The sequence below is a fragment of the Callorhinus ursinus genome, unplaced genomic scaffold (assembly GCF_003265705.2).
Source record: "Callorhinus ursinus isolate GAN/ISIS: 27379988/994484 unplaced genomic scaffold, GSC_fseal_2.0 scaffold74, whole genome shotgun sequence".
Classification (NCBI taxonomy): Eukaryota; Metazoa; Chordata; class Mammalia; order Carnivora; family Otariidae; genus Callorhinus; species Callorhinus ursinus.
In genome coordinates this window covers 335,328-358,341 of record NW_027397136.1, presented here as the reverse complement: position 1 = coordinate 358,341, position 23,014 = coordinate 335,328, and the positions used below count along the sequence as shown (strand labels likewise).

Below are 23,014 nucleotides of genomic sequence, written 5' to 3'. Positions count from 1 at the left end.
ACCCTGAATATCAAAAGATAGAAGCAAATGCCACCTGCTTACTGATCTGAATGCTGGGCAGATGAACGCTCTCCTGTGAATCCTATATACATGGGTCAACACGGTTAGCAACAAGAATTCTTGCTCTTGGCTGGGTGACAAGAGTGTGCACAAAGCAAGGGGAGCAGGGACCGTTCCCACCTTCCCTCTGCCCCACCACCACAGCGTGCCCCATCTGTTTGGCCCTCAGCATCCCATGCCACGGTTCATGCTCTTTTACCCTCTCATGGTGGGGACTCTGCTTGCCACGGCTGTCAGCATCAAGATCCCTGTACGTCTGTTGGCAACAAAGTAGAAACTTAAGCTCCATCCAAATGTTCTATATGGACCTACTAAGTGACAGTGCCAGAAATTCAGAATTCATTTCAACACATATCCCCTGCCCCTGACAGATCCCCACCCCAGGTAACCACACTCCCATCTCTATCAAATCCCATGTCCCATAGTTGACCCTAGGACAACTCCCTGTCCAGCACTCTGTCCATCTGGCCTCCAGTAAGGTCAGCCACATATATAAAGAACTATGGTTAGTACCAAAGTGGAACAAACGTATTTCTTTCACACAGTGGCACAAGATCAGAGGCGTTCAATGGAAGGCTTAATAGGAGAGGCCGGTTAGGAGGGTGAAGCTTTCCACAACAAGACATTAGAAAGGAAAGGTGGGGAGATGGAAACTGTCTGGAACAAATGGCCATTACCACAGTCCAGAGGAAACTCCAGGGTGGGGAGTGGTCCCTGAACAAGAACACGGGACCAAAGCATTATTTGTTAAAGGGAAACGTGGACGACTGGAAGCATTTTCAGTCAGCAGACAGGAATATGTACGTGACAGGGATGGAAATCCTAAAGACAGGCATATGGCTGCCTCCACCGACCTGAGGAAACCACTATCAGCAATCACCTGAGGGAAGGGAAGGCTACTCTTATCACTCTTTGGATTATTGCTGAGGATTCATCTTATGGCTGTGTACTGGTGGAAAAACTAATCCAAAGTCTGTAATGTGGCCCATAGGCAGGCATATTGTCTCCACAGGCAGGATGAGGCCAGAGCTTGGGCTCAAGTCACACCACCCAGATTCAACTCCTGGCTCCATTACTTACTGTGTGAACTTGTACCAAGTGCTTGGCCTCCTTACCCTATGCCTCAGTCTCCTCATATGTAAAATGGAGGTGATAATAGTACCTTCCTTGTAGGGTTATTGTGAGAAGTGGTTGAGATAACACAGCAAGAACTGAGAACACCACCTGGATCTAAGTTTTAGTTCTTATGTAGAGACAAGGCATAGCATAATCGCTAACCCTACAGTGGCTCAGTTCTTAGACCCAGGCACACAGTATGGGTCTTTAACAATCAGACACATTACAAGGGGTCACCTTTTAAATAGGCCATGTTGGTTGAGAAAATATCTTTCCATAGTTCCTGCCTTTAAAATTAGTATCTTATTTTATAGGGATATCCTACAAAGGTCAATTTATGTTCTATAAATATACTTTATATAAGTATGCTTGTTGTCCTCTTTAATCATGTCTGTGGTTAACTGCTCTATAAAGCATTTTTCAAATGATCTGCCTGGAGTGTGAGTGGGTAGACGGGAAGGGCAGGTGTTTGCTGGCACAAGTTGGATAAGCCAGGAGCAGGGCTCTCCAAATCAGAAGGAACCAAATTCATAAAGTGAGGCCCTATAAAAGGCTTCCAAAAGCCCATCTTAATTATATCTCCTTGGGTAGCAAGACAAAAGTGGCTGCTTTAAATGAGGTTATATAAAAAATGTGTTGCTCTCCAGGGCTTTGGGGACCGTGCATCTGTGACAAATACAGTTTTAGTCTCTGCTTTCATAGTTGTTTTCTATGATGTGGGGCTAGATTAAACCAGCTAGGGTTTGAATGTATTATGTGCTATCCTGGGGTCTGATCAGGAATTGTTCATTTGTAGCAATAAGGTTGCTTCTGCTACAAAAGGTCTTTCTGGTTTTTTTTGTTGTTGTTGTTGTTTTTAAAGATTTTACTTATTTATTTGACAGAGAGAGACACAGCGAGAGAGGGAACACAAGCAGGGGGAGTGAGAGGGAGAAGTAGGCCTTCTGCAGAGGAGGGAGACCGATAAGGGGCTCGATCCCAGGACCCTGGGATCATGACCTGAGCCGAAGGCAGACGCCTAATGACTGAGCCACCCAGGCGCCCCTGGTCTTTCTATTTTTTTTAATTGTTAGCTCTGAAAAGAGGGAATCCTGATTTGGTCTCTACCCCAGCCACCTACGCAGGCAGGCAGGAAGACAGAGACAAGGACCACAGAGCATGCAGAGAAGATCACCTGCTGGCTGCCAGGCGCCCGACAGGGAGGTGGAGTAGGGGGAGGAGAGAGTGTGATCACTTTTTTGGGGCAGGTCCGAGAATGCTCCTTTTCCCGTCGCTTTTACGCCAACAGACACAAACAGAGAGAACATTGGTGAAACAGGGGCCATGTTTACGCTGGATCTGGAAGAATTAACCAGCATTCACCAAAGCCATCCCTCCCGTGCCTCTCCATCCTCCACAGCAATGGCTGTATGGTCAGGGAGGACAGCTTGTCACAATTGGCGGCTGGCTTCCAGGCCATACTCGTGCTCGTGCTATCTGGTAAGTGCAGACCACATGGGTAGTATCTGTAGCTGGTCTTGGGGCAGAACTTGCAGTGTAACACTTTCTAAATGCCAGGGATCAAGGATATATCCTTTGTTGGTTTTATCAGGGAAGTTAAGGATAGAAGAAATGAGCTAGGATGTAGGTAGAGAGAAAGGGCACATAGGCCAACCATCATGAGGGGAATGTGGTGACCACCTCCCGAGCGCTCAGTCACCTGTACACCCACCAGCAGCAAAGTGGCACTCTCCTTGAGGGCCCGCCCAAGACAACACCCTGCCATGGCCTCCCTCTCAGCCCCTCGAGCGCACTTAAAAGGTTCTGGAAAACCACCAGGGAAATACAAGGAAGTACAGGAAACAGAATATAAGAATATAAGTACATCTGTCACTAACCGAACACCATAAATATTCATGGATTATTTCCCCATTTTGCCCCTCTCTGTTGTATTGTATTCCCTTCCTGTGAATCTGTGATTTAGAGAACTTTTCAGTACTTAAGAAACAATTACTTGTTTCTAGGCCAGAGGAATCCTCCATTTCCTCATGCCCCAAATGACCATGTGGGGCAGCACACAGATGAAGCCTGGGAGGGAGAAAAAGCTGTGGAGGTTGTGAGGCCACGGGATACAGACCCCCTGTGTTCCAACCTCTCATGACAATTTACTTCCAAACCAAGGCTGATTAATGTGCAGACTTTGCCTGCCGGACACATTTCTGAGATCAAAAGGCAGAAGGGTGGGGAGGGAAGAGCCAAAGTGTTTACACAGGAAGGTAAAAAAGAGAAGTCACTGGTAAGCAAAGTTGTTATTCATTTTCCCTCTTCCATACCATGACCTAAATTAAAACCGATCCTTGCGCCAACTCAGCCACCATTGATTGCTGTGCCTGCCACACCCTCCTGCCTCAATCCAAACCTCTTCAAGAAAAACAAAAAGTGAGTCACGGCAAGGTATCACTGGTAAGCCCCCTCTCATTCCTAAAGGGAGCTAACGAAAGCCATCGTCAGGATGTCAGAAGCAGAGGGCCACTGGAGTACACCACTGAAGTGCCTCTGTTCCCATGTTTCTGGAGCACCAGAATGTTCCTGTTCTCTCAGGAGATAAATTTACAGGGCCAAGACTCATGATACCATCTTTGATTTAGTGTTGAGGAAAAATTACACGTTAACTGTGACTTACAGTTGTTTGACAGCCAAGTAAATTTACAATTCCCAACTCTATATAGCAATGATCTAATAGGATTTTCATTGCTCATGGTTTTTCACTAAGATCTACCCAGATATTCTTTCCAACTGTAATCTCTGGTGCCCACTCCACAGAACCCAGGTTTGACTGCTGCCTATAGACCCTACCTATATTCTACTTCATTGACTGTGATCATAAATTACCCAGAAGACAACTTAGCTGTTATGTCTCCATGTAGCACCCCGCACAAGGTCAGAGGCCAGATACTTCATAAACAGGGGAAACACAAGCAGGCCCACAAACACCAAGCTCCTGATGATCCATCAGGTGATGAGCTAATATGCCAGTCTTCACCAGAACAGAGGCTTGGCCGAGCCAGGCTCTTCGGGTCACACTTACTACCCTTGAGACTTCCCAGCAAGCCAACCCAAAGCTGCTCTGGGCACATGACAGTTAAAGTCATCTGTTCATCCACTACACGTATTACAACTGATATCCCTTCCCCACTGCTCCTCCTATCTCAGGTGACTTTGTTGAACATTGTCAGAGTCTAGTTTGGGGGAATCTAGTTTAGAGTTCATTTTCTCCTTCAGCAGATCCTCAACTAAAAATTACCTTTCAAATCATACACTCCACCTAGACTTCAAGGCAAAGGGTAAGGAAATAAAATGGATTTTCCAATGAGTCTTGTTTGTTTGTTTTCCAGAAGACCTCCTCCAAAAACAGAGAAAGCAGCAGCTTGGCTTCTGTTGTGAGTTTGGACATTGCTCCCCGGCTTCCATCTCAGCCTCATGGGCCCTGCCTTCAATGTGGCATATTATTTAATTTAAAAGAGGTTAAAGAGGAAGCTTTTGCCCTGAATGTAATTCAAATAAAATCCACTTGCCACTCCCCAGCACCTCGTAGCACTAGCTGGCGCTCGACAGCACAAGAAGAAATCGAGGGTCAGCTCACCTGACCTCTCAGAATCTTAGTCCTAGATGATACCAAACCACAAGACAGAGAATCCAGGCTGCACTCACAGAGGAGGAACTTGCTCAAGTGTGACTTGGGAAAAAATACAGTAGAGGCCCCAATCCTTCTGATGGGTTTCCTATTATCAATGAGGTGCCATCCCTCCACCCACTTCTTTCTGTCCTATCCAATACTGCTTAGAAGCAGCTTTCTAGGAGATCCTGTAAAAACTACTGAAAATTTTCAAGGAGTATTTTAAATGGAGACAAAACGCCAAGAAAATGCCCATGCTCATCTTTGTCAAGGGTCTGAAACAAATAAAAATCACAGTTCAAGATATTTCCTGGCTAACATTTTCCTATTTAATGTGAAATGCTCCAATGCCCCAATTCTCAGCCTTGCTGAGTTCAGGATTCTCCCTCTACTAGTTACAAGGACACATGTAAGCAAAAAAGTCAACTTGGGACAAAGGCTATGGTGGTAAAACTGGAGAAGCTAAGGTATCTGGAACAACTTCCCACAGAGCTTCAGCTAGTTTCAAAACCACATTAACCACCTACTCTTTTAACTGATTTCTCAAATCCCAAGGAGTTAAACAAATCATGCAATACAATCAGGACTGTCTGTTAAACTTTTCCCTAGAGCTGCTACTCAAATGAGTACAGAATCTTCCTGGCCTTGGGAGCTAGGATTCTAAAGTGTAGGCCTCAGCCCTGGCTGGAGCAGAGGGATGAGTAGGGTGGGAAGGCCCAGGGAAGCAGTACCCATTCTGGTCCCTGGGCAGCTCCTTTACCTGTTTCCACTGGGGGGTGGGAGCAGGGTGACCCTGCTCAGGAAGGCAGCAGGACGGCTGGCTGACCCCACGCTCTTGTGTCGGCTGTGACACACAGGCCAAGTATGGGTGGGGGACAGGACATGGAGACAAAACAAAATAAAATACATTAAAGTAGGAGAAGACACAAAAACGATACTCACGGTGGACAGACACGCATCTAGGAGCGGGGAATGGGGGCAGACACAGAATTAATTCTTAGAAAGTTACACTTACAAAGGAAACAAAATACCCCAACCCCACAAACCAAAAGTAAATGCGAAAGGAAAAAACGAGGAAATCAGAGGCTGTAATTTTCACTCTCCTCTTCCCTAGCTCAAAGCTCTGAACCTAAACTACTAATTCTAGTTTGGAAAACTAATCTTTCTACTCAAAATGACGAACACAACCTTCCCTTAGGGGCAAACTTCCTCCCATGGAGAGCATTCCAGATCTCCTGAGATGGGGCAGATCCCGTGGTTGCTAGAGCTGCCGGGCAACCTCAGATGTCTACCAATGAATATTATTATTCCTCTCTATGAGCCACAATACATCTGATTGGAGTGTAAAAATGAATAACCAAAGGCTAAATGTGAGAAGAAGTTAATTATGGCCAGATTCCAAGCAAAGTCATTACCACCCCACCCCCCCACCCCTGGTCCTCAGAACAATGGCTGATATGTATGGAAAAGTTGAAGAAAGAGAGTAAAAGAATAAAAAGAATGGCCTTCCTTTCCTTTGGATGTTCTCTCAGGTCATTAGGGAGTTTTATAAGAAACTTCCTGTGTTAATCTCCAAATCCAGCCCCTCCTCTTACAAGCAAGAGGAGGGACGAGACCCAGCAAAGACATCTCAAGTCAAATGCTCCTGTCTAGCACTCTCAAGTTAGTATCCATGACGACTCTTTAAAATGTTCATACCTCCTGACCTAGTTCGAGGATAGCCTATGAAAACCATCCACAACACACAAAGAAGATTTATCACAAGAACATTTATTATCTTTGTACTTTGTCATGAAAGATGAGCAACAACAAAAACATCCAACACTAGAGGAAGAGTGAAGAAAAGCATGGTACATACACATATTGGAAGATGCTTGTAGAGTTTGGAACAACATGGGAATATGCCCAAAGTTACGTGAACAAAGCAGAACAGAAAGTGTATATTCCGAATGACCTCAACTATGAAAACAAAAATGCACTGAAAACAGACTAGAAAGAAATATAACAAAATGTTAACAGAATTAGAGGTGTCTTGATTACCTTTATTATTTTCTCCAGGATTTTCCTCAATACGTATCTACCTCTTCTATAATTCAAATATGTCTGCACATATGGGAGCATATAAATATGTATAGATATATATATAAAACTTTAAATCCCTCTTCTGAATTTTTGCCACAGACACCTCAGACATGAATGGTAAGGAGAAAGCAGTGCTGAAAACATAGGAGGAGCTTATAAAATGCTTTTCTCTGCCACAGTCAGACAAAGAGAAAACCAGACATAGTCTTGAGCGCATGAGTGCTCAGCTGAGACACACCCCATCCCACTTCATTTGACTGGGAAGACCCCTCCTTCCTATATGGCCAGACCAAGCGTGGATGGGTGAGATACAAAGTGGGGTTTACCTGTCTCCTCATGCCAGTGGACTGTGGGGGTGCATTCTCTTCAAATTTGGCCAGCAGCTGGGTCGCCATGTACTTCACTTTGTTCTGATTGCCAAGGGCCACATCCATTCTCCTGTCTGTCAGAGTGCTCACCAGTGTGGGCCTTCCTCCTCTGTAGCCCCGGGGCACGTCCTCCTGACAAACATCAACACCCGAGAACCAGCGTTGGTTAGAGGAGCCCCCTACAAATGCCCTTCCCTCAAAGAAGGAGTGAAGCCAGTGCCTGGCATGGTGGCTGCTATTTCTGCTTTAGGTTAAGCTTAACAGCTCTCTTCAAGGTTCTAATATCGACGTGCAGTCAGCAAGGCTTTGGTGCATGGGGCAGTATAACAAGGTACTCGGGCTTGGGCTGGTGTTGTCCTCTCTCAGGGAAGCCACCGCCCCCGGCCAAACGTGCACTTCTGAGGGGAGAGGAAAGCACTAGTGCGCGTGTGTGTATGCTCCTTAGACGCTCCCCGAAACACCGAACAAAAGCAACAGCCCACTGAAAAAGCAGCTGCCCACAGAAATTCTCATAAAAATGAATATGAAAAGATCCAGCAACACCAGTTCGGAGGTGGCCTTCAGCCCGGAAGGGCAATTCAGTGGGACCCCCCAGCGAACCCCGGCAACACTCACCTCTTCCGACTGGCTGGTCTTTCTCCTCTTTCCCGCGCCGTCCGGGTCCTTCTCCTTCTTGTCCTGTGCCAAGGGGTGAGGGCGACTGTCATCCTCGTCGCCGTGCCTCGCCTTTAGGTTCGTAGCAGGCCAAAAACCTCTTCCGTTTTTTTTTAAGGTTTTATTTATGTATTTATTTGACAGAGAGAGAGAGAGCGCGCGCACAAGCAGGGGAGAGGGAGAGGGAGAAGCTCCCGCGGAGCAGGGAGCCCGAGGCGGGGCTCGACCCCAGGACCCCAGGACCATGACCCGAGCCGAAGGCGGACGCGTAACCGACTGAGCCACCCAGGTGCCCCCCAAACCTCTTCCATTCACCTTGGGAGAACGCTTCCGAGAGATGGTCTGTCCAAGTTTGCTGAGGAAGGAGATGGGGGATTTGGTGCTGGCTATAAGAACTGCTTTCTCCTCAGCATTCAGGTCCAGGGCCTCTGTGAACAGGAAGCAATGTTGAGCACAGCCCTGGAGGGGGCTTCAAAGTACTGACCAGAACTACACTCCTTGCAGGAGGCTCACAGAACCTCAGAAAACTCTAAAGGTCCATCTGCTTTGACAAAAGCAAGAGGAACTCAGCAGGAAATTCCACCACGGAAATGTACACTATGGTCTGGATGTTGACCTTTCTCTTTTCCATCCATGTTAACAGAACCAACTCTTTCTTCTAATCCACTTCGGTCACAAAACCCTCCACTTTTCCTTTTCAAAAGTTGGAATCTGCCTATGATTGTTAGTTATGACAGACTGCTAAAGCCTCACCTTCGTGATAAAAATTTCAAGGTAGAGGGAGAAAGGGAGGAAGGGTATATAGCTTAGGGTCATTGCCTTTGATTATGCAGACCCCATGTACTTAGGTGCACATAATGGGAAGGCTCTCCCTGAATAGGTATACTGATGTTAGAGTTGTGGATTCCTCTTGTAAGAACTGCATATCTGGTCAGAAAAAGCCATGGACATCTATAAGAGTACATAGGCTAGAAGATACTGGAGAACCACAAACTCTGTGGATTCCAAAATTTTATTAGTAACAATAGTAATTTTAAAAGTAACTGAAACTAATACTATACTGCTGATATTAAATGCTTCTGTTTGTCAAACATTCTCCTTAGCACATCACAGGTTTATGTTATATGTACATAAAATATGTACCATTTTACGAATGAGGAAACTGAGGCACAGGGAAATTTAGTAACTTGCCTAAGCTCAAACAGGTGGAACTACTGGGAAATAAATCCAGGTTGGGTACCATGGTCAACACTCTAAAGCATACTCACTCCAGGGACAATAAATGACAACAGGAATATTTTTTTGGTAGCATTCTGGTAGACTGAGGCAGCAGGCTGAGGGCCAAACAAAGACGGAAAAACACTAAAAGGTTGGAGAAGAGAGAGAAGCCAGAGAAGGAGCAGTTACAGAAGAAAGAGAATGAAGCAAACAAGTACAGGACCAGAGAGGCCAGTGAGAAGAGGGAATTTCAAGGGAAAGGACACAATTCCATAGTGCTGAATAATGCAGAAAAGCCAAGTGGGTGAGTGGTGCAAAACGAGAAAAGAAATGCAGATTTGGTGATTCTTCATGACTGTAGAGAACAGTTTTGGCAGAGCAGTAAAAAAGAAGCTGGGTTGCAAAGTGTTACAAAGTTTATGCCTTAGAAGGTAGAGGTCCTCACTGACAGGAGGTTTTTTAAATCTCAGGAATAAGGGGGGGTTTTGGTGGAGTGGGGGAGGGGTGGGAGGGAGGGGGTGGCTGGTGACGGACACTGGGGAGGGTGTGTGCTATGGTGAGCGCTGTGAATTGTTCAAGACTGTTAAATCACAGACCTGTACCCCTGAAACAAATAACACATTATATGTTTAAAAAAAAAGAAAAAGAAGAAGATAGCAGGAGGGGAAGAATGAAGGGGGGGAAATCGGAGGGGGAGACGAACCATGAGAGAGGATGGACTCTGAAAAACAAACTGAGGGTTCTAGAGGGGAGGGGGTGGGGGGATGGGTTAGCCTGGTGGTGGGTATTAAAGAGGGCACATTCTGCGTGGAGCACTGGGTGTTATGCACAAACAATGAATCATGGAACACTACATCAAAAACTAATGGTGTAATGTATGGTGATTAACATAATAATAATAATAATAATATAAAAACTTATCAAATCACTATGTTGTAAAAAAAAAAAAAAGTTTCACAGAGGAGGAGTTCTTTGTGATGCTATTGTTACTTGGAGAAATAGTCTAATGACCGAGTAAGTTTGGGAAATGTCCAGTTACAGAAAATTATGTGAGCTTAACTACTTCAGGATCTTTCAGAGCCTTTAGCTTGTTAAGGTACACTGTGATTCTCTAAGGGGGAACAATATAAGGTAGCATTTTTCTAATGTATGTGACCAAGGAACTCCACACTCCCTCCACACTCTACTGCCACTTTTTTCTTAACTGAAACTCCAGTTAATATTTTAAGAAATGATGGCTCTTTGGGGCGCCCAGGTGCTCAGTCCGTTAAACGGCTGACTTCAGCTCAGGTCATGATCCCAGGGTCCTGGGATCAAGCCCCGCGTCGGGGTCCCTGCTTGATGGGAAGCCTGCTTCTCCCTTTCCTGCTTCCCCTGCTTGTGCTTGTGTGCGCTCTCTCGGTGTCAAATAAATAAATAAAATCTTTAAAAAAAAAAAAAAAAAGAAGGTAGAGGTCCTAGTGAGTACTAACTACTTTTCAAGAAGCCTGGTTCTGAGAGAAAGGGTATGAGAAAGTAGTAGAGTCAAGGCAAACATTTTGCAAAGGAATGATTTTTGCATATTTATAGATTCAGTGAGAAAGTCTGGGGAAAGAAAGAATGGCTAAGAATATACTAGTAGAGAAGGAAAAAATAATGGAGCAAAGTGCTAGGGCCTTACCCAGACAGCCAACAGAGAGTAAGCGCAGGTTTGCTTTTGGTGGTACTGATGAAGGACATGGTTAGAAGAAAGAAAAGCCAGGCAACAACAAAGAAGAAATGGTGGCCTTCCACAGCAGTGCCCACCAGCCCTTACCACTGGAGGGGAGTGAGTCCTTGAACATCTCGTAGAACTGAGTCAGGTACATCACCATAGAAAGCTTGTCAGGCTCCCCCACCGAGGCCATTTCTTTGCCTGTCATGATGGGAGAAATGCCCAGCTCCTTCTCGGCAATATCAAAGGCCAGTTGGTTATTCTTCTCCACATTTTGCTCATCCAAAGAATCAAAATCTCTAAGAAACAGAATGAGAAAAACATATCAACAAGGGCTGCTTGTCCTCAAGCCAGAAAACACAGTATCAGTGGAGTCGTCATCATTTCTTAGTCTTTCAGCTACAATCCAGGGTGCGGGGGTATCACCGCAATCTGACAGCCAACCTGTTCATCTCACCTTTTGGTCTCCTCCCTTTCACTAAGAAAATGCAAATCATCTTCAAGGAGAAGAAATGATTAAAGATCTACTCAGGAAGGAAAAAAGGGGGGGAAAGTTGAACTACTCTCATTTTCCCAATAACATAAATTTCTTACTAAAAGGTAAGCTCAAGAATAGAACTATCTTTACTACATATCCTCTTGTACCTTGTATGTGACCTGTACATATTAAACTAATGCTCAGTAATGATAAATATCCAATTTGGATCAGACTGCTTCTAAAGGCCTAGGACTATCACTCGCTGTGTCATTTGGACCAGACGTGCTGTTGATGCACTACATCAGCTCTGGTAATCTTATTCAGCCTTCTACTTGAAGGGAAATTCCAAAACCTTCCTCAAAAGATTTTTCCACTGCTAAACTTCCTGAGTATTCCCAAGTATTTAAATTAACAAACACTTCCCACTGGGTCTCAAACTTCTTGCCATTCGATCAAGTAAAGACTGATAGTATTCTTCTTTAAGAAGTGATTGCAGATCAACAGGGCAGGCCTTATTTTGTGTTAACCTACTACTGACTCTGTACCAAGGTTTTCATTTTTCTAAATGCCTTTTCTCTATAGATTAAGCCTATTAAACCAGGAAGGCCTCATCCTGAATGAAGTCAGTGTAGTCTAAACAGTGCCAAATCACCTACTCACTGCTTTGTGTTCTGTTACACAGAACTTCCCTAGACCTTCTGCAGGCAGCCTTCTCCCTTTACCACCCCCCAACCTCACCTGCTAGGTTCCCTTCAGCTACTTTTGCCTCCATCTCCTTTTCTTTCCTGACTTCCCTTTGGAAGAGAACAGACTCACCCAGTCTTCTTCTAAAGCACTCTGTGCCATTCATCACCATCCTTCTGAAACTACTCCCTCTTCCTCTCCCGTCCTTTCTTGATGGGGGGGAGGGGGGCTTACTTTCACTTACCATTTGCCAACCTCTGCATTAGCTAAGGGACAGAAGCACTGGAGGTCACTTACTTTATCCAAACAAATCAGAAATTCCCATTCCTAAAGCATACTATATGTAGGGCTGTTTCTAGTAGCTCTTGCCTCATTAATTTATAACCTAATATAAATAGGAACTATGTTTCTTAGGTTCCCTTAAGCAATCATTAAAGCAAACGCACAAATCTGGGCCCTAATGATAAAAAGACAGGCAGCCAAAATAATTCAACAGGCTTTTCTTCTGTTTCTGGATCTTCTTGTTTGGCTTCCATGGTAATGAATGCCTATGGGGGAAATCTGAGTGCATTGGTCACTGTAGTTGACCTGGGGTCATCCTATTGTAGTGATTCTGCATTTAGGTGAGTGAAGAATGGCCAAAAGAGAAGGTGTCACTGATATAAGTGGGTAAAGTGGCCTGAATCTTGTGGGCCTGGGCAGAGTATATTTGCAAAAGGCGCAATTCTTAACAGAGATAATACCAATGAACTATGATAAATCGGGTTAAGTATTCACTGTTTTCTGTTTTGCTGGTAGTGACATATTTTTGCCTTCAGCCAGCCAAATGTTCTAGTGAGGTTTTCCTTATGACCAACAGCATCTGAGAGATAGCTGGCCGAAATGAAGAGTTCAACCTGGGGCCAATAAACATAGTTTTCCTTTGTGTGATGTTAATAGGCCCAGGTGGGTGTTAAAACCAGTTTTTGACCTTGTGAGTGCTGTGATTTTTAAAACCTCAGCTGGATTCAGCTACATGATGCTTGACAGAAGTTTTAAATATAACTAAACTGAAATTAATCACTGCCTTTTAGAAAAAAGTATCTTGCTATGTATCTCATTCTAGATAAAAATATAAAATTTGGCTAACAGCAAAATACTCTGAGGTCCTGAGGGAATACAAAATGAAACACAAAGTTTGTCACAACTTACATCAGATCAGGGCGGTATCTATGGATGATCGCACATAAGGCCAGTCCACTTTTCCAAGACATAGTGAGATCTGTCACATTTACCCCTGCATAGCCATCTGTCTGCCTTTGGCACCAACCCAGTAGTTTGCTTGAACGAGCTACAGACTCTAAAACAACAAAAAAATTATCAGAAGTGTGGTCACTTGGTAGCACTGATGTAGGATCCTCTTTGTAGTACACATATCCAGTTTGAAAAATTACTAAAAGTAGGAACAAAATAGTTGTCACTGTTTCAAAAGTAAAAAGCTATGTAACTGGTATCACGATAGTGGAATTTTAGGTAGGTAAGAATTCACCCAGACTCTGATGTCAATGCCAGCCCCCCTAACAGCATAAGTCACAAGAGGGATGATCTGGATCTGTTCATGCTAAAGCCCAGGGTCCTGGCAGCACTCTTGGATACTGACTTAGATGGAAGAGCGCCATCTACTGAGCTGTCACCTTCACTTGCAGAAGGTCTAAGATTTCCCTGGAGAGTAGCTTGGCAGCTAGCTGAGGTATCTCCTTCCCTTCAAAGTAATATTGAGAGGAGTAGAGCAGAAAAGAGTCCATTCTCTCTAGCAACACATTAAACCAATAGCAAGCAAAGCCCACTCTTACATGTTCCAGGGTATAGAGCGATTTGTCAAATGAAGAAACTGTAGGATTACACTGGCAAAGCCAAGGACCCCAGACCCGAACGGTCCTTCCGGCCAGGATTGGCACTCTATATTATAAATGATCACATCTTGAAAAAGTGAACACATCAACAACACAAAAAAGTGAACACAATACTTGGATGTTTTCCAGTTCGCTGCTGTGTCTTCTTGAACACAAAGGGCCTTTCTAAAAGTCCGTTTTTCTTAATTGCATCAGAGGAGCTCTGATATGGAGCATTTAGAAGAATCTGTGAACTCCCATTTGTGTCCAAGAACGTCTGTTCTCTTACCTTTGGCAGCTGGAAATGTCTAACCTTGTATGAAGTCATTTACTGATTTGGGAACATAAGATAAAAACTGCATATCATAAAAATCCTATTTCATTTAAGTCTTTTGGTGAAAATGTATTCTAAAATTATACAGAGAAACACTCCTGCTGTTATCATCATAAATCAAAAATTTACTTCAGAAATTAACTTTATTCAGATGTCTCCCAAGTCTGTACATCCATCAATCCAATATGTACTGGGCAACTTCAATATTCCAGGCTCTAAAATGATAGTGACAAAGGTATATTGTCTGCTTTCAAGTAGATGACACCCGAGTGGAGAAAGATGAAAATGTTTCCAACTGCCTGTTGGTTGTGAAATTCACCTTGACAATCCAATAACATGTCAAACTCAAAACAGACCCAAACCTTCTCATCCTCCCACTTCCTTGTCCAAGCTGATGGCAGCATCATCTGCAACCATCTCTTGACCCATGCAACCAAACTGCTGATGCCCACTGATTCTGGCTCTTTAATACACTCTCACTCACATAATTAATAATGACAATGACAAAATGGCTGCCATTTGTCACCACAGTGTGAAGTAACTATTTCTTATGCCCATTTTACAGACAAGGAAACCAAAGTTCACAGATGCAAAATATCCTCTTCTAGCCCACACACTTCACAAATAGCAAAGCTTGGACTCAGACCCAGTTGCACCTGGCCCCAAAGTCAGAGTTCTTCTAACTATGCTCCATTCCCTTGTCCATCCTCAACATCAGCATCAGATTCAGGCCTTCACCACCACTAGCTTGACTGCTACAGTGTATTTCTAACTAGTGGCCCTGCGTCTGGCATTTCCCTTCTCCATCCCATCTTACATGTAGCTGACCAGGTATATTCATGTTGCTCTCCTCTTAAAAAAATCTACAGGGGTCCTTCAGTGAACACAAAATACAGAATGGCTTTTATCTCTATAACTGTATCCCGGCAATGTCATAGTGCTCAGCTAAAAATGCCACTGCTTTTTCCTAAAGCTTCCCCTAGAAACCTTAGTTGGTGTGTGTGCACTCACTTCCTCTCTCTCTCTTTCTCTCTCAACAGCATTTGTACCTGATTTCTCTTTATACCCTCCTAAAACCTTAGGCTGAGGGTTTTGCCCTGACATTCCTGAGATTTTTGGCTGGGCAATTCTTTGTTGTGGGGAGCTGACTTGTGCACTGTAGGTTTAGCAGTGTCCTTGGATGCGAACAGCACCCTCCCCTAGTCATGACAATCAAAAATGTCTGCAAACACTACCAAATGTCCCCTGGGGCAAAATCAACCCTGGTTGAGAACCACTGCCTTACAGTACTGTGTGCACTAACAGCTCAATGAGTAAGTATGAATTTCTCTGAATAGGTTACTTGCATTTAAAAGGTCGCTACCAGAACTCACCATTGCGAGTCAACTTTGGGGTAGTTCGGGAATTCACCAGGTTCTCCATTTCCAGACGAATATCTTTTGTTTCCCCAGTATCATATAAATGGCGCACCTGGCAGAAAGTTAAGAAGGAAAATCAAACACCATGCAACAAGTTCCCATCTGAGAGCAAAATGAAAGACTAAGATAGCAGGTTGGGCAAAGTTCAGATAAAGACAATGACCTTTAAATCCTTTCTGGTATGTGGTGGGGTTACATACAAATAAATACATATTAGTGTAAAAAAAAATTGTGCTAAAAATTAGCTACTCAGCCAAGGAGGGCCCTCTGATAGTCACTATTGGACCATTAATACTGCCCATTGACAGCAGGTCTCATGGGCCCCTTATATAAAGGATATAGAAGGCTTAAAGCCAGAAACTTGCAGAAAGTGAATAAAAAATTACCCAAGTACATAGGCAAATATGTTGAATGGGCTGCTTTCTAAAAATTGTTGGGCTCTTCGGGATTATTGCGCTTTGTCAAATGTCATTCTTAATGCAATTATAAGGCTTTAGACATCGTGGGAAATAACTCAGCAGCGCAAAAAAACTGACCAATGGTATCTTTAACTTGCAGAGAGCATCCTGACTTTCAAAGTTCCTTCAAGTGAACAATCTCATTTGCCCTCACAATGGTCCTGTGAATAGCAGGACTATTATCTCCACTTTATCGATGAAGAAGCTAAGGTTCAGAGAAGACGGGATGACATGTCCATGTCAAAGTGACTGGTGGCAAGAAGTCCCGTTTTCTGAGCAGTGAGCAAGTGCTCTCTCCCCTACAACATGCAGCTTGAATGGGGAAGCCCTGGAAAAAGTCCTGGATCCACCATTTTGGTCACATGGGCTCTTCTGGCAAGTCATTCAACAACTTCCTCCCTTAGCTGCTCAATCTGTTGATGGAAAGTGATACCATTCCAGGGAGACATCTACTTGGATTATGAAAGAAGTGTGTGTATATGGTATTATTAGACACATTTCAGTGTTTCAGAGGCCTGATCCATCCTGAAAATGGGCCCAGGTGTAGATAACTGGCTAGAAGGCTCTTACCTGGCTCGGGCGGAGGAAGTTGATGTTAATGTTGGGATATCTGGTGACAGGGTCGATACTGTATTGGCTGAAGTTTTTACTCACATTCTCAGGGGTGGTCTGAGGCAGCAACCTATAAATGCTTTCCCTGCAAGAACATATAACAATTTAGTCAGAGCAGTGAAAATCACCATGCACATCTCCCTCTCCTTTCATAATATTCCTATTTTTTGACAGTGTCCTGAATAATCTGAAGGATATGACAAATCCTCACCCTTGACCATTTTTCTCCAAACCTACATCAGCCCTTGCTCCAAATCCCACCACACCAGTGATTCCACAGGCACTGGACTGTTTAAGGACCAGTAGCAAGAGCAAGTACACTGTGGTGGGCTGGGCTAAAAAAGCCTGATTCTAATTTAAAAGGCAACTAATTTATTGTTTTGTTTTGTTTTTTCAAGTAGGCCAGTATTTAATTTTTAAGAAAAACACAGATGAAAAAAGCATTTGCCACCAAACTTGCCCAGAGTACCTTAGGTAACAGGCTTAAAATGCTATCAACCATCAATTACACCCAGGAAATCTTATATTTCTCTCGTTTTCTAGTCAAGGCATCTGTTCTTTATTAGCAAACAAATCCTAGGATTCTTACCTTTTTTGCAATAATCTGCTTTAACATATCTGACATTTAAAAGCTTGAGAAATGTTTACAAGCAGTTTGGGGTTTTCTTTTGAATTTAAAGTCACTTCTTGTTTCTTTTCTTATGTTAGTATGTCCCCTGCTACCACACTGATTTCACTGGCGTAAGTCTTTCTACTTTAAGGACAGGAAGATTTAATGTACTATGCTTATATATTTGTTCATGTGACTGTCATAAATGAATCAGATACTGTTCTTTAATGGAATACAAAAATTCAGATACCATCTGTCAGTAACTAATTTGGAAAAAAAAAGAAGTGCACTTAAATTAGTCTTTACATATCTATGATTTTATTAGTCAATATCTTGCTTTTCTTCTCTTAAATATGAAAACATCTTTAATTAAGAAAAAGAGTGAGAGAGGGAGAAGAAAGAAAACATGTACTCTGCCTGAGGAGCAAACCACTCATCACTCCCAGTTTTCTCGTGGAAGGGATCCCTGGATATTTCCCATTACCTCTCGGCCAGGACCTCCAAGGGGCTTGTTCCTAGAGACCAACTTCGTACCATCCAGGCTGAGTCCATAGCAGCTAGAAATCCTCGAGCTATTCCTGTTCCCATTGGCCAAAAAGGCTATGAAGGAGACAGAAAACAAAAGAATTAAAATAAATTTCCTTTCAATAGAGAGGAACTAAATTAAGAAAGAAAGTTTGCTCTTGACAGTACTTTTTGGCAACTGTTCAGATATTGGGCTTTCCCACTTCATAAACTGGTAGAGGAGCAAATCACAGAAGTTGCAGAGCTTCCATCCATACTTAGCAACTTGCCTACTTCCTGGTATATCTCCTGCAGGGAGTCTACCTCTGCTGCACAATGTTGTAGACACTCATTCTACAACCTGGGATATTCACGTTTGTTCCTAATTATTACTGCTTCCTTAGTTGCCTCTACTATAAAGCACTGCCACCCTTACCACTCACCTCTAGGAGGCTGTCCCCAACCAGGGCCACTAACAACTGGTGTCCATTCTGCTCTCGCACCAAGGCAGCATTCTCGGAGGCGTACATACAAGTGAAGTCGAACATGGCCACATCAGGCTGCCCATAGTGATTGATGGCAAAATCCAGAGATGGCAGCTGCTGCTGAGTGGAGAAGTCTGCCGCCTCCCTGGCATAGTTCAGCAGAGCCTCTCGGTCCACATTCTCCCGGGAAAGCAAGAGCTCTGTGTCGGCATAGTCCTGTCTCCAGAGAGAGAAGAGGGTCGAGGGAAAAGCCCTGTTAGAGCCACACTACACATGTCAGATGTAAGCCAGTTTCACAGCCTTTCCCTTCTTCCTAAAGTGATTTCATCTTCCAAAATAAGTCTTCTACCCAAAGAGAAAAGGGGGAGGCGGTTTCTTTTTAAAAATTATTTCTTTTTAAAAAGATTATTTATTTATTTGAGAGAGAGAGAGCACATGAAGGGGATGGTGCAGAGGGAGAAGGAGAAGCAGGCTCTCCACTCACTGAGTACAGAGCCTGATGCAGGGCTGGATCCCAGAACCCTGAGATCATGACCTGAGCCGAAGGCAGATGCTTAACTGACTGAGCCACCCAGGTGCCCCTTCTTTAAATTAAAAAAAGAAAAAAAATATATTTATTTATTTGAGAGAGAGGGCGAGCACGGGGGCAGGGAGACAGGAGAGGGAAAGAGAATCCCAGACAGACTCCCTGCTGAGCATGGAGCCCAATGACCCCACAACCCTGAGATCATGACCTGAGCCAAAATCAAGAGTCAGATGCTCAACCGACTGAGCCACCCAGGTGCCCCATGGGGGAGGCTGTTTTTAAAAGAGCACAGGTTTTGCTGCCTGGTGTTTCCATTTACTTGGAGCATGTCATACTTCTTTAATCTTGCCTAATCCAGCTCATGGAGTTGTTCTGAATACCAAATAAAATAATTTATGTGATGGTACTTTCTAAGCTGAAGAAGCATTTTATAATTTATGTTATATTGGCGATCATTATCTTCTGGGTAGCAAATAGCTTCTGGCAAATGGGACCACACAAAATACTCAGCATTGTGTAATTCATCAAACCCAAAGGAAACACCCCAAAGCTCCAGTGCCAAAAAGATGTGAGGTGGGAGCAATGGCAGTCCAGGGGGCTGGGAAGAAATATACTGAAAATGGAACAGAGGTTTTCAAAATAATACATAAGATTCTGAAAGGCTCCACAGAAACCCACCAACAAAGAAAAACAAAGATGAGAGGAAAAACAGCTTTCCACATAAAGGACTGAAAAACTTTGCTGTTTTGGAGATTCCTGGCTAACTGAGCCAAATCTTTATTCTCCTAAAGTGGGGCCTAAGGTTTGTTTCCAAGTGTCACTCTGATGGTACTTCCAGCTACCACTACAAGAAGTTAATGGTCAAAACACAAATACTCAAGTTGGTCCTTGAGACCGTGTTTGTTCAAGTAAGTGACCACAACCGGTTTAGTATTTAGCAGCACACACAGAAACGTGGCCCCTGCCCTCTAAAAAAATAAATAAAAAGCAAAAGTAAATCAGGTCTTGGCATTCTAGATTGCTCCTACATACAGCCACGCCTTGGAGATACTGCAGTTGCAGACCACCGCAATATAGCCAGTCACATGAATTTTTTTGATTTCCCAGTATATATGTTATGTTTACACTACGCCATAGTCTATTAAGTGTGCAATAGCATTATGTCTGAAAAAACAATGAAGCTACCTGGACTAAAAAATACTTTATTGCTAAAAAATGCTAACCATTATTGGAGTTTTCAGCGAGTTATAATCATTGATCACAGATCACCATAACAAATACAATAATGAAAATGTTTGAAATATTGCCAAGAATTACCAAACTATGACACAGAAACATGAAATGAGCAAATGCTGTTGGAAAAATGGCACTGACAGACTTGTTCAGGTTGCCACAAACCCTCAATTTTGTAAAATAAATAAATAAATAAGTAAACAAATAAATGCAGTAACTGTGAAGCACAATAAAACAAGTTTCAACTGATAACCACTGTTCTGCCTAAGATGGTAGATTTGTCTTAACTTAGTCCCAAAGTATACCACCGGGTTCACTGGCTATTTCTTATTGATAAAGCATCCAAACAAGTACATCTTGCTTATGTTTTTGGCAGGATGGGCTGTACAAACTGCTCTGTCCTGTTTCCTTATATAACATAAAGGAGCTCAAGGCTGAGAAACAGTTATGAGGTCCGAGGTCCGCGACTGGGAAGAGGCTCTGCGGCAGGCACGTGCTCACTGGCTTGCCCCCAACACTGCTCTCAGATACAGCAACAGTATCACTCAGTCCTGCAGAGACAAAGGCACCCTGAAATTCAGCCACGAGTCTGTGGTAAGAACTGTACAGGCCTGAATCAGCACATCTGGTGCCTCTTCTCTCCAGCTCATCACATGGGGATAGTAATTCTGATTCAGACTGAACACCAAATAAGACTTAAGAGACTCTCTTTAAAGAACCACCTATCCTGTGGTTCTCTGATTTCATATTCTGTTCGTCTCAGGGAATGTCATACAATTATCCACCTGGAAAAAAGGCTGAGCCAGACCTCTCATCATTGTTTACGAAGAGGTCTAAATATACCCTGATCCAACCAGTGTTCCCTAGACTTCTGATAGACATATCTGCAGTAAAACCAGAACCATTCTCAGGCTTCCAGGTCAAACTCCCTTCCCCCTACCACCCTCTCCCAAAAGACGACCTATTAACCAACTACTAATCAGTCATTTGTGGAATTAGCTAGAACGACAAACCAAATCGCCTAAAATTAAACTGAGTATCTGCGATAACTGTTATCTGAGATTTGTTTTAGAACAATCCAATGGCAGGACTGGGGAGTGGGTGAGGTACTACTGAAATAATATTGGCCACGTGTTGATAATTGTTAAAACAAGATAATGGGCACAAGGGGGTTCACTATATGATTCTCTCTACTTTTGTTTACATCTGAAATTTTCCATAACAAAAGATTTTTTAGAAGTTAAACTAAAAAAACATTAGAGGAGTACATGTTTCTAGGAGATGAGTTGGGTGCTCATTTTCATTCCCTTGCAGGAAAAACTCATCAGACAATAAAATTCTTTCTCTTAGTGGTCACATTAACTAGTACAACATAAAAAGAGGTTTGAAAGAAATCCATTACTCACGTGCAGTATCACCCCTTTGTCTAGCAAACTCTGCTTTTTGGCTGTCATAACAAAATAGTGTGTGTCGTCTTTGTAGTAGACAATATTCTCCAAGTCAATACCTACAACCAGGAAACAAATCTGTCACATGGGGGCTTGCTGAAATGAAGGTACGTTAGGGCAGCCAGAAAGTTTACATGGGTCCTCAGAGACCAGGGCTGTAACACTCTGGGCAGAGAAAGTGAAAATAAAGAGATGTCTGAGCCCAGATTCTTACTTCCTGCATATTCAGTTCATAAGAAGAGGGGGAGCTGTGTTTATACCTGCACTGCTCTATAATTCACTTGATACCCTAAGTTATCCTAAAAACCATGATCAATAGTAAGCAGAAATAGAAGGACTGGAAGAAAAAGAAAGGTTAACTTCTAGTAAGAGGTCAGGGTTAGTTCTCAAGTTAAATGTCATTGACAGTCATCAAGGCAACTGGGAGAATCACCTCTGCTCTTAACAGGAGAGATAACTAGATGCCTAGAAGCAGAGCGTGAACTACTGATTTTTTAATTCAATAATCTAAAAAACAGACGTAATAGAAAGCAATCATGTTCTAGAAAACAGAGAAATGAAATCTGATGCACATTTTTGTGGTAGCAAAATAAGTTAATTTATTCAAAAGCTATCATACAACAATCTCATTCCGATCTAGCACATGGTTTACTTCATGTCCAAACTGGAACACCAGGAGACTGTATACTCAGTATCTAAAGTTAGGTTCTAGAGAACCAGAGAACCTACCAATCAGTAGCTTACTGCATTGAGCACCATCACTTAGAGCCATAGAATAGGGGAAAGGGTTGGAGAAGAGTTGCTAAAAGGCAGAATGAAACCTTAAAAACAAACAAACAAACAAAAACCAAGCCCAGAGCAGCCCTGTCACTGTAAAGAGGATAAAGAATGCTAGAGGAGGAGACAGTAATAAGGAAAGCACTATAGAAAGAGCAGTGGGGCAAACAACAGTAATAATGCCAATGATCACCCACCCTACCAAAACCTCTGAGAGAAAAATCACAAGTAGTTATTTAAATTTCTATCCTTATTGCTTTGGAGGCATCTACACCAACCTGTGGCTTCCCTCAGTTCCTGGAAAAATTTTTGGTTGAATATAAAAGCCACACCACTGATCTCTTCCACTTTGGCTTCTGCTGTTGTATTTCGGTTAATAAAATTTGCTGTAATGGCAATGGCCAGCTTGCCACGAAATTCTTTCCGGCGAAATCCTGGAAGGAAAGAAATTTTCAGAGGTGACCACAGCTCGCTAGAGAAGAAGGAAGATCACTTCAAACATGAAGGGCTGTTGTTGAAGATATTAGGGAACATGCAGGATGGGAATCAATGGGAAAATTTTAGGGCAATTCTTATCTGAAAATAAGGTGTTTACCTGCCCAAAAATATATGAATTTCAGGAAAGAAGTCAAAGTCTCCCACATACTAACAATCTGAAATCTAATTGACCAGAATACTACTCAGTGCAAGGGAGTTCATAGAAAGGAAAGAAAGAAAAAGAAAGAAAGGA

General features: G+C 43.1%; 1 protein-coding gene across 3 annotated transcripts in view; it reads right to left on the bottom strand.

The window, feature by feature from the left end:
• The window catches only part of MICAL3 (microtubule associated monooxygenase, calponin and LIM domain containing 3), a 203,147-nt gene that overhangs the window by 92,677 nt on the left and 87,456 nt on the right, over positions 1-23,014 (bottom strand). For 2 of the 3 annotated variants that reach the window (XM_073886980.1, XM_025851823.2), the window contains exons 6-16: positions 22,563-22,718; positions 21,466-21,566; positions 18,259-18,516; positions 17,796-17,911; positions 16,660-16,786; positions 15,587-15,683; positions 13,200-13,347; positions 10,949-11,145; positions 8,251-8,363; positions 7,897-7,959; positions 7,240-7,413 (exon numbers count right to left, since the gene is read on the bottom strand). In XM_073886980.1, the coding sequence (XP_073743081.1) occupies positions 7,240-7,413; positions 7,897-7,959; positions 8,251-8,363; positions 10,949-11,145; positions 13,200-13,347; positions 15,587-15,683; positions 16,660-16,786; positions 17,796-17,911; positions 18,259-18,516; positions 21,466-21,566; positions 22,563-22,718 (1,550 nt within the window). Of the gene's footprint in view, positions 1-259; positions 317-2,350; positions 2,450-5,591; positions 5,676-7,239; positions 7,414-7,896; positions 7,960-8,250; positions 8,364-10,948; positions 11,146-13,199; positions 13,348-15,586; positions 15,684-16,659; positions 16,787-17,795; positions 17,912-18,258; positions 18,517-21,465; positions 21,567-22,562; positions 22,719-23,014 lie in introns of all 3 variants that reach the window. The other variant, XM_073886979.1, reaches the window with a different exon arrangement.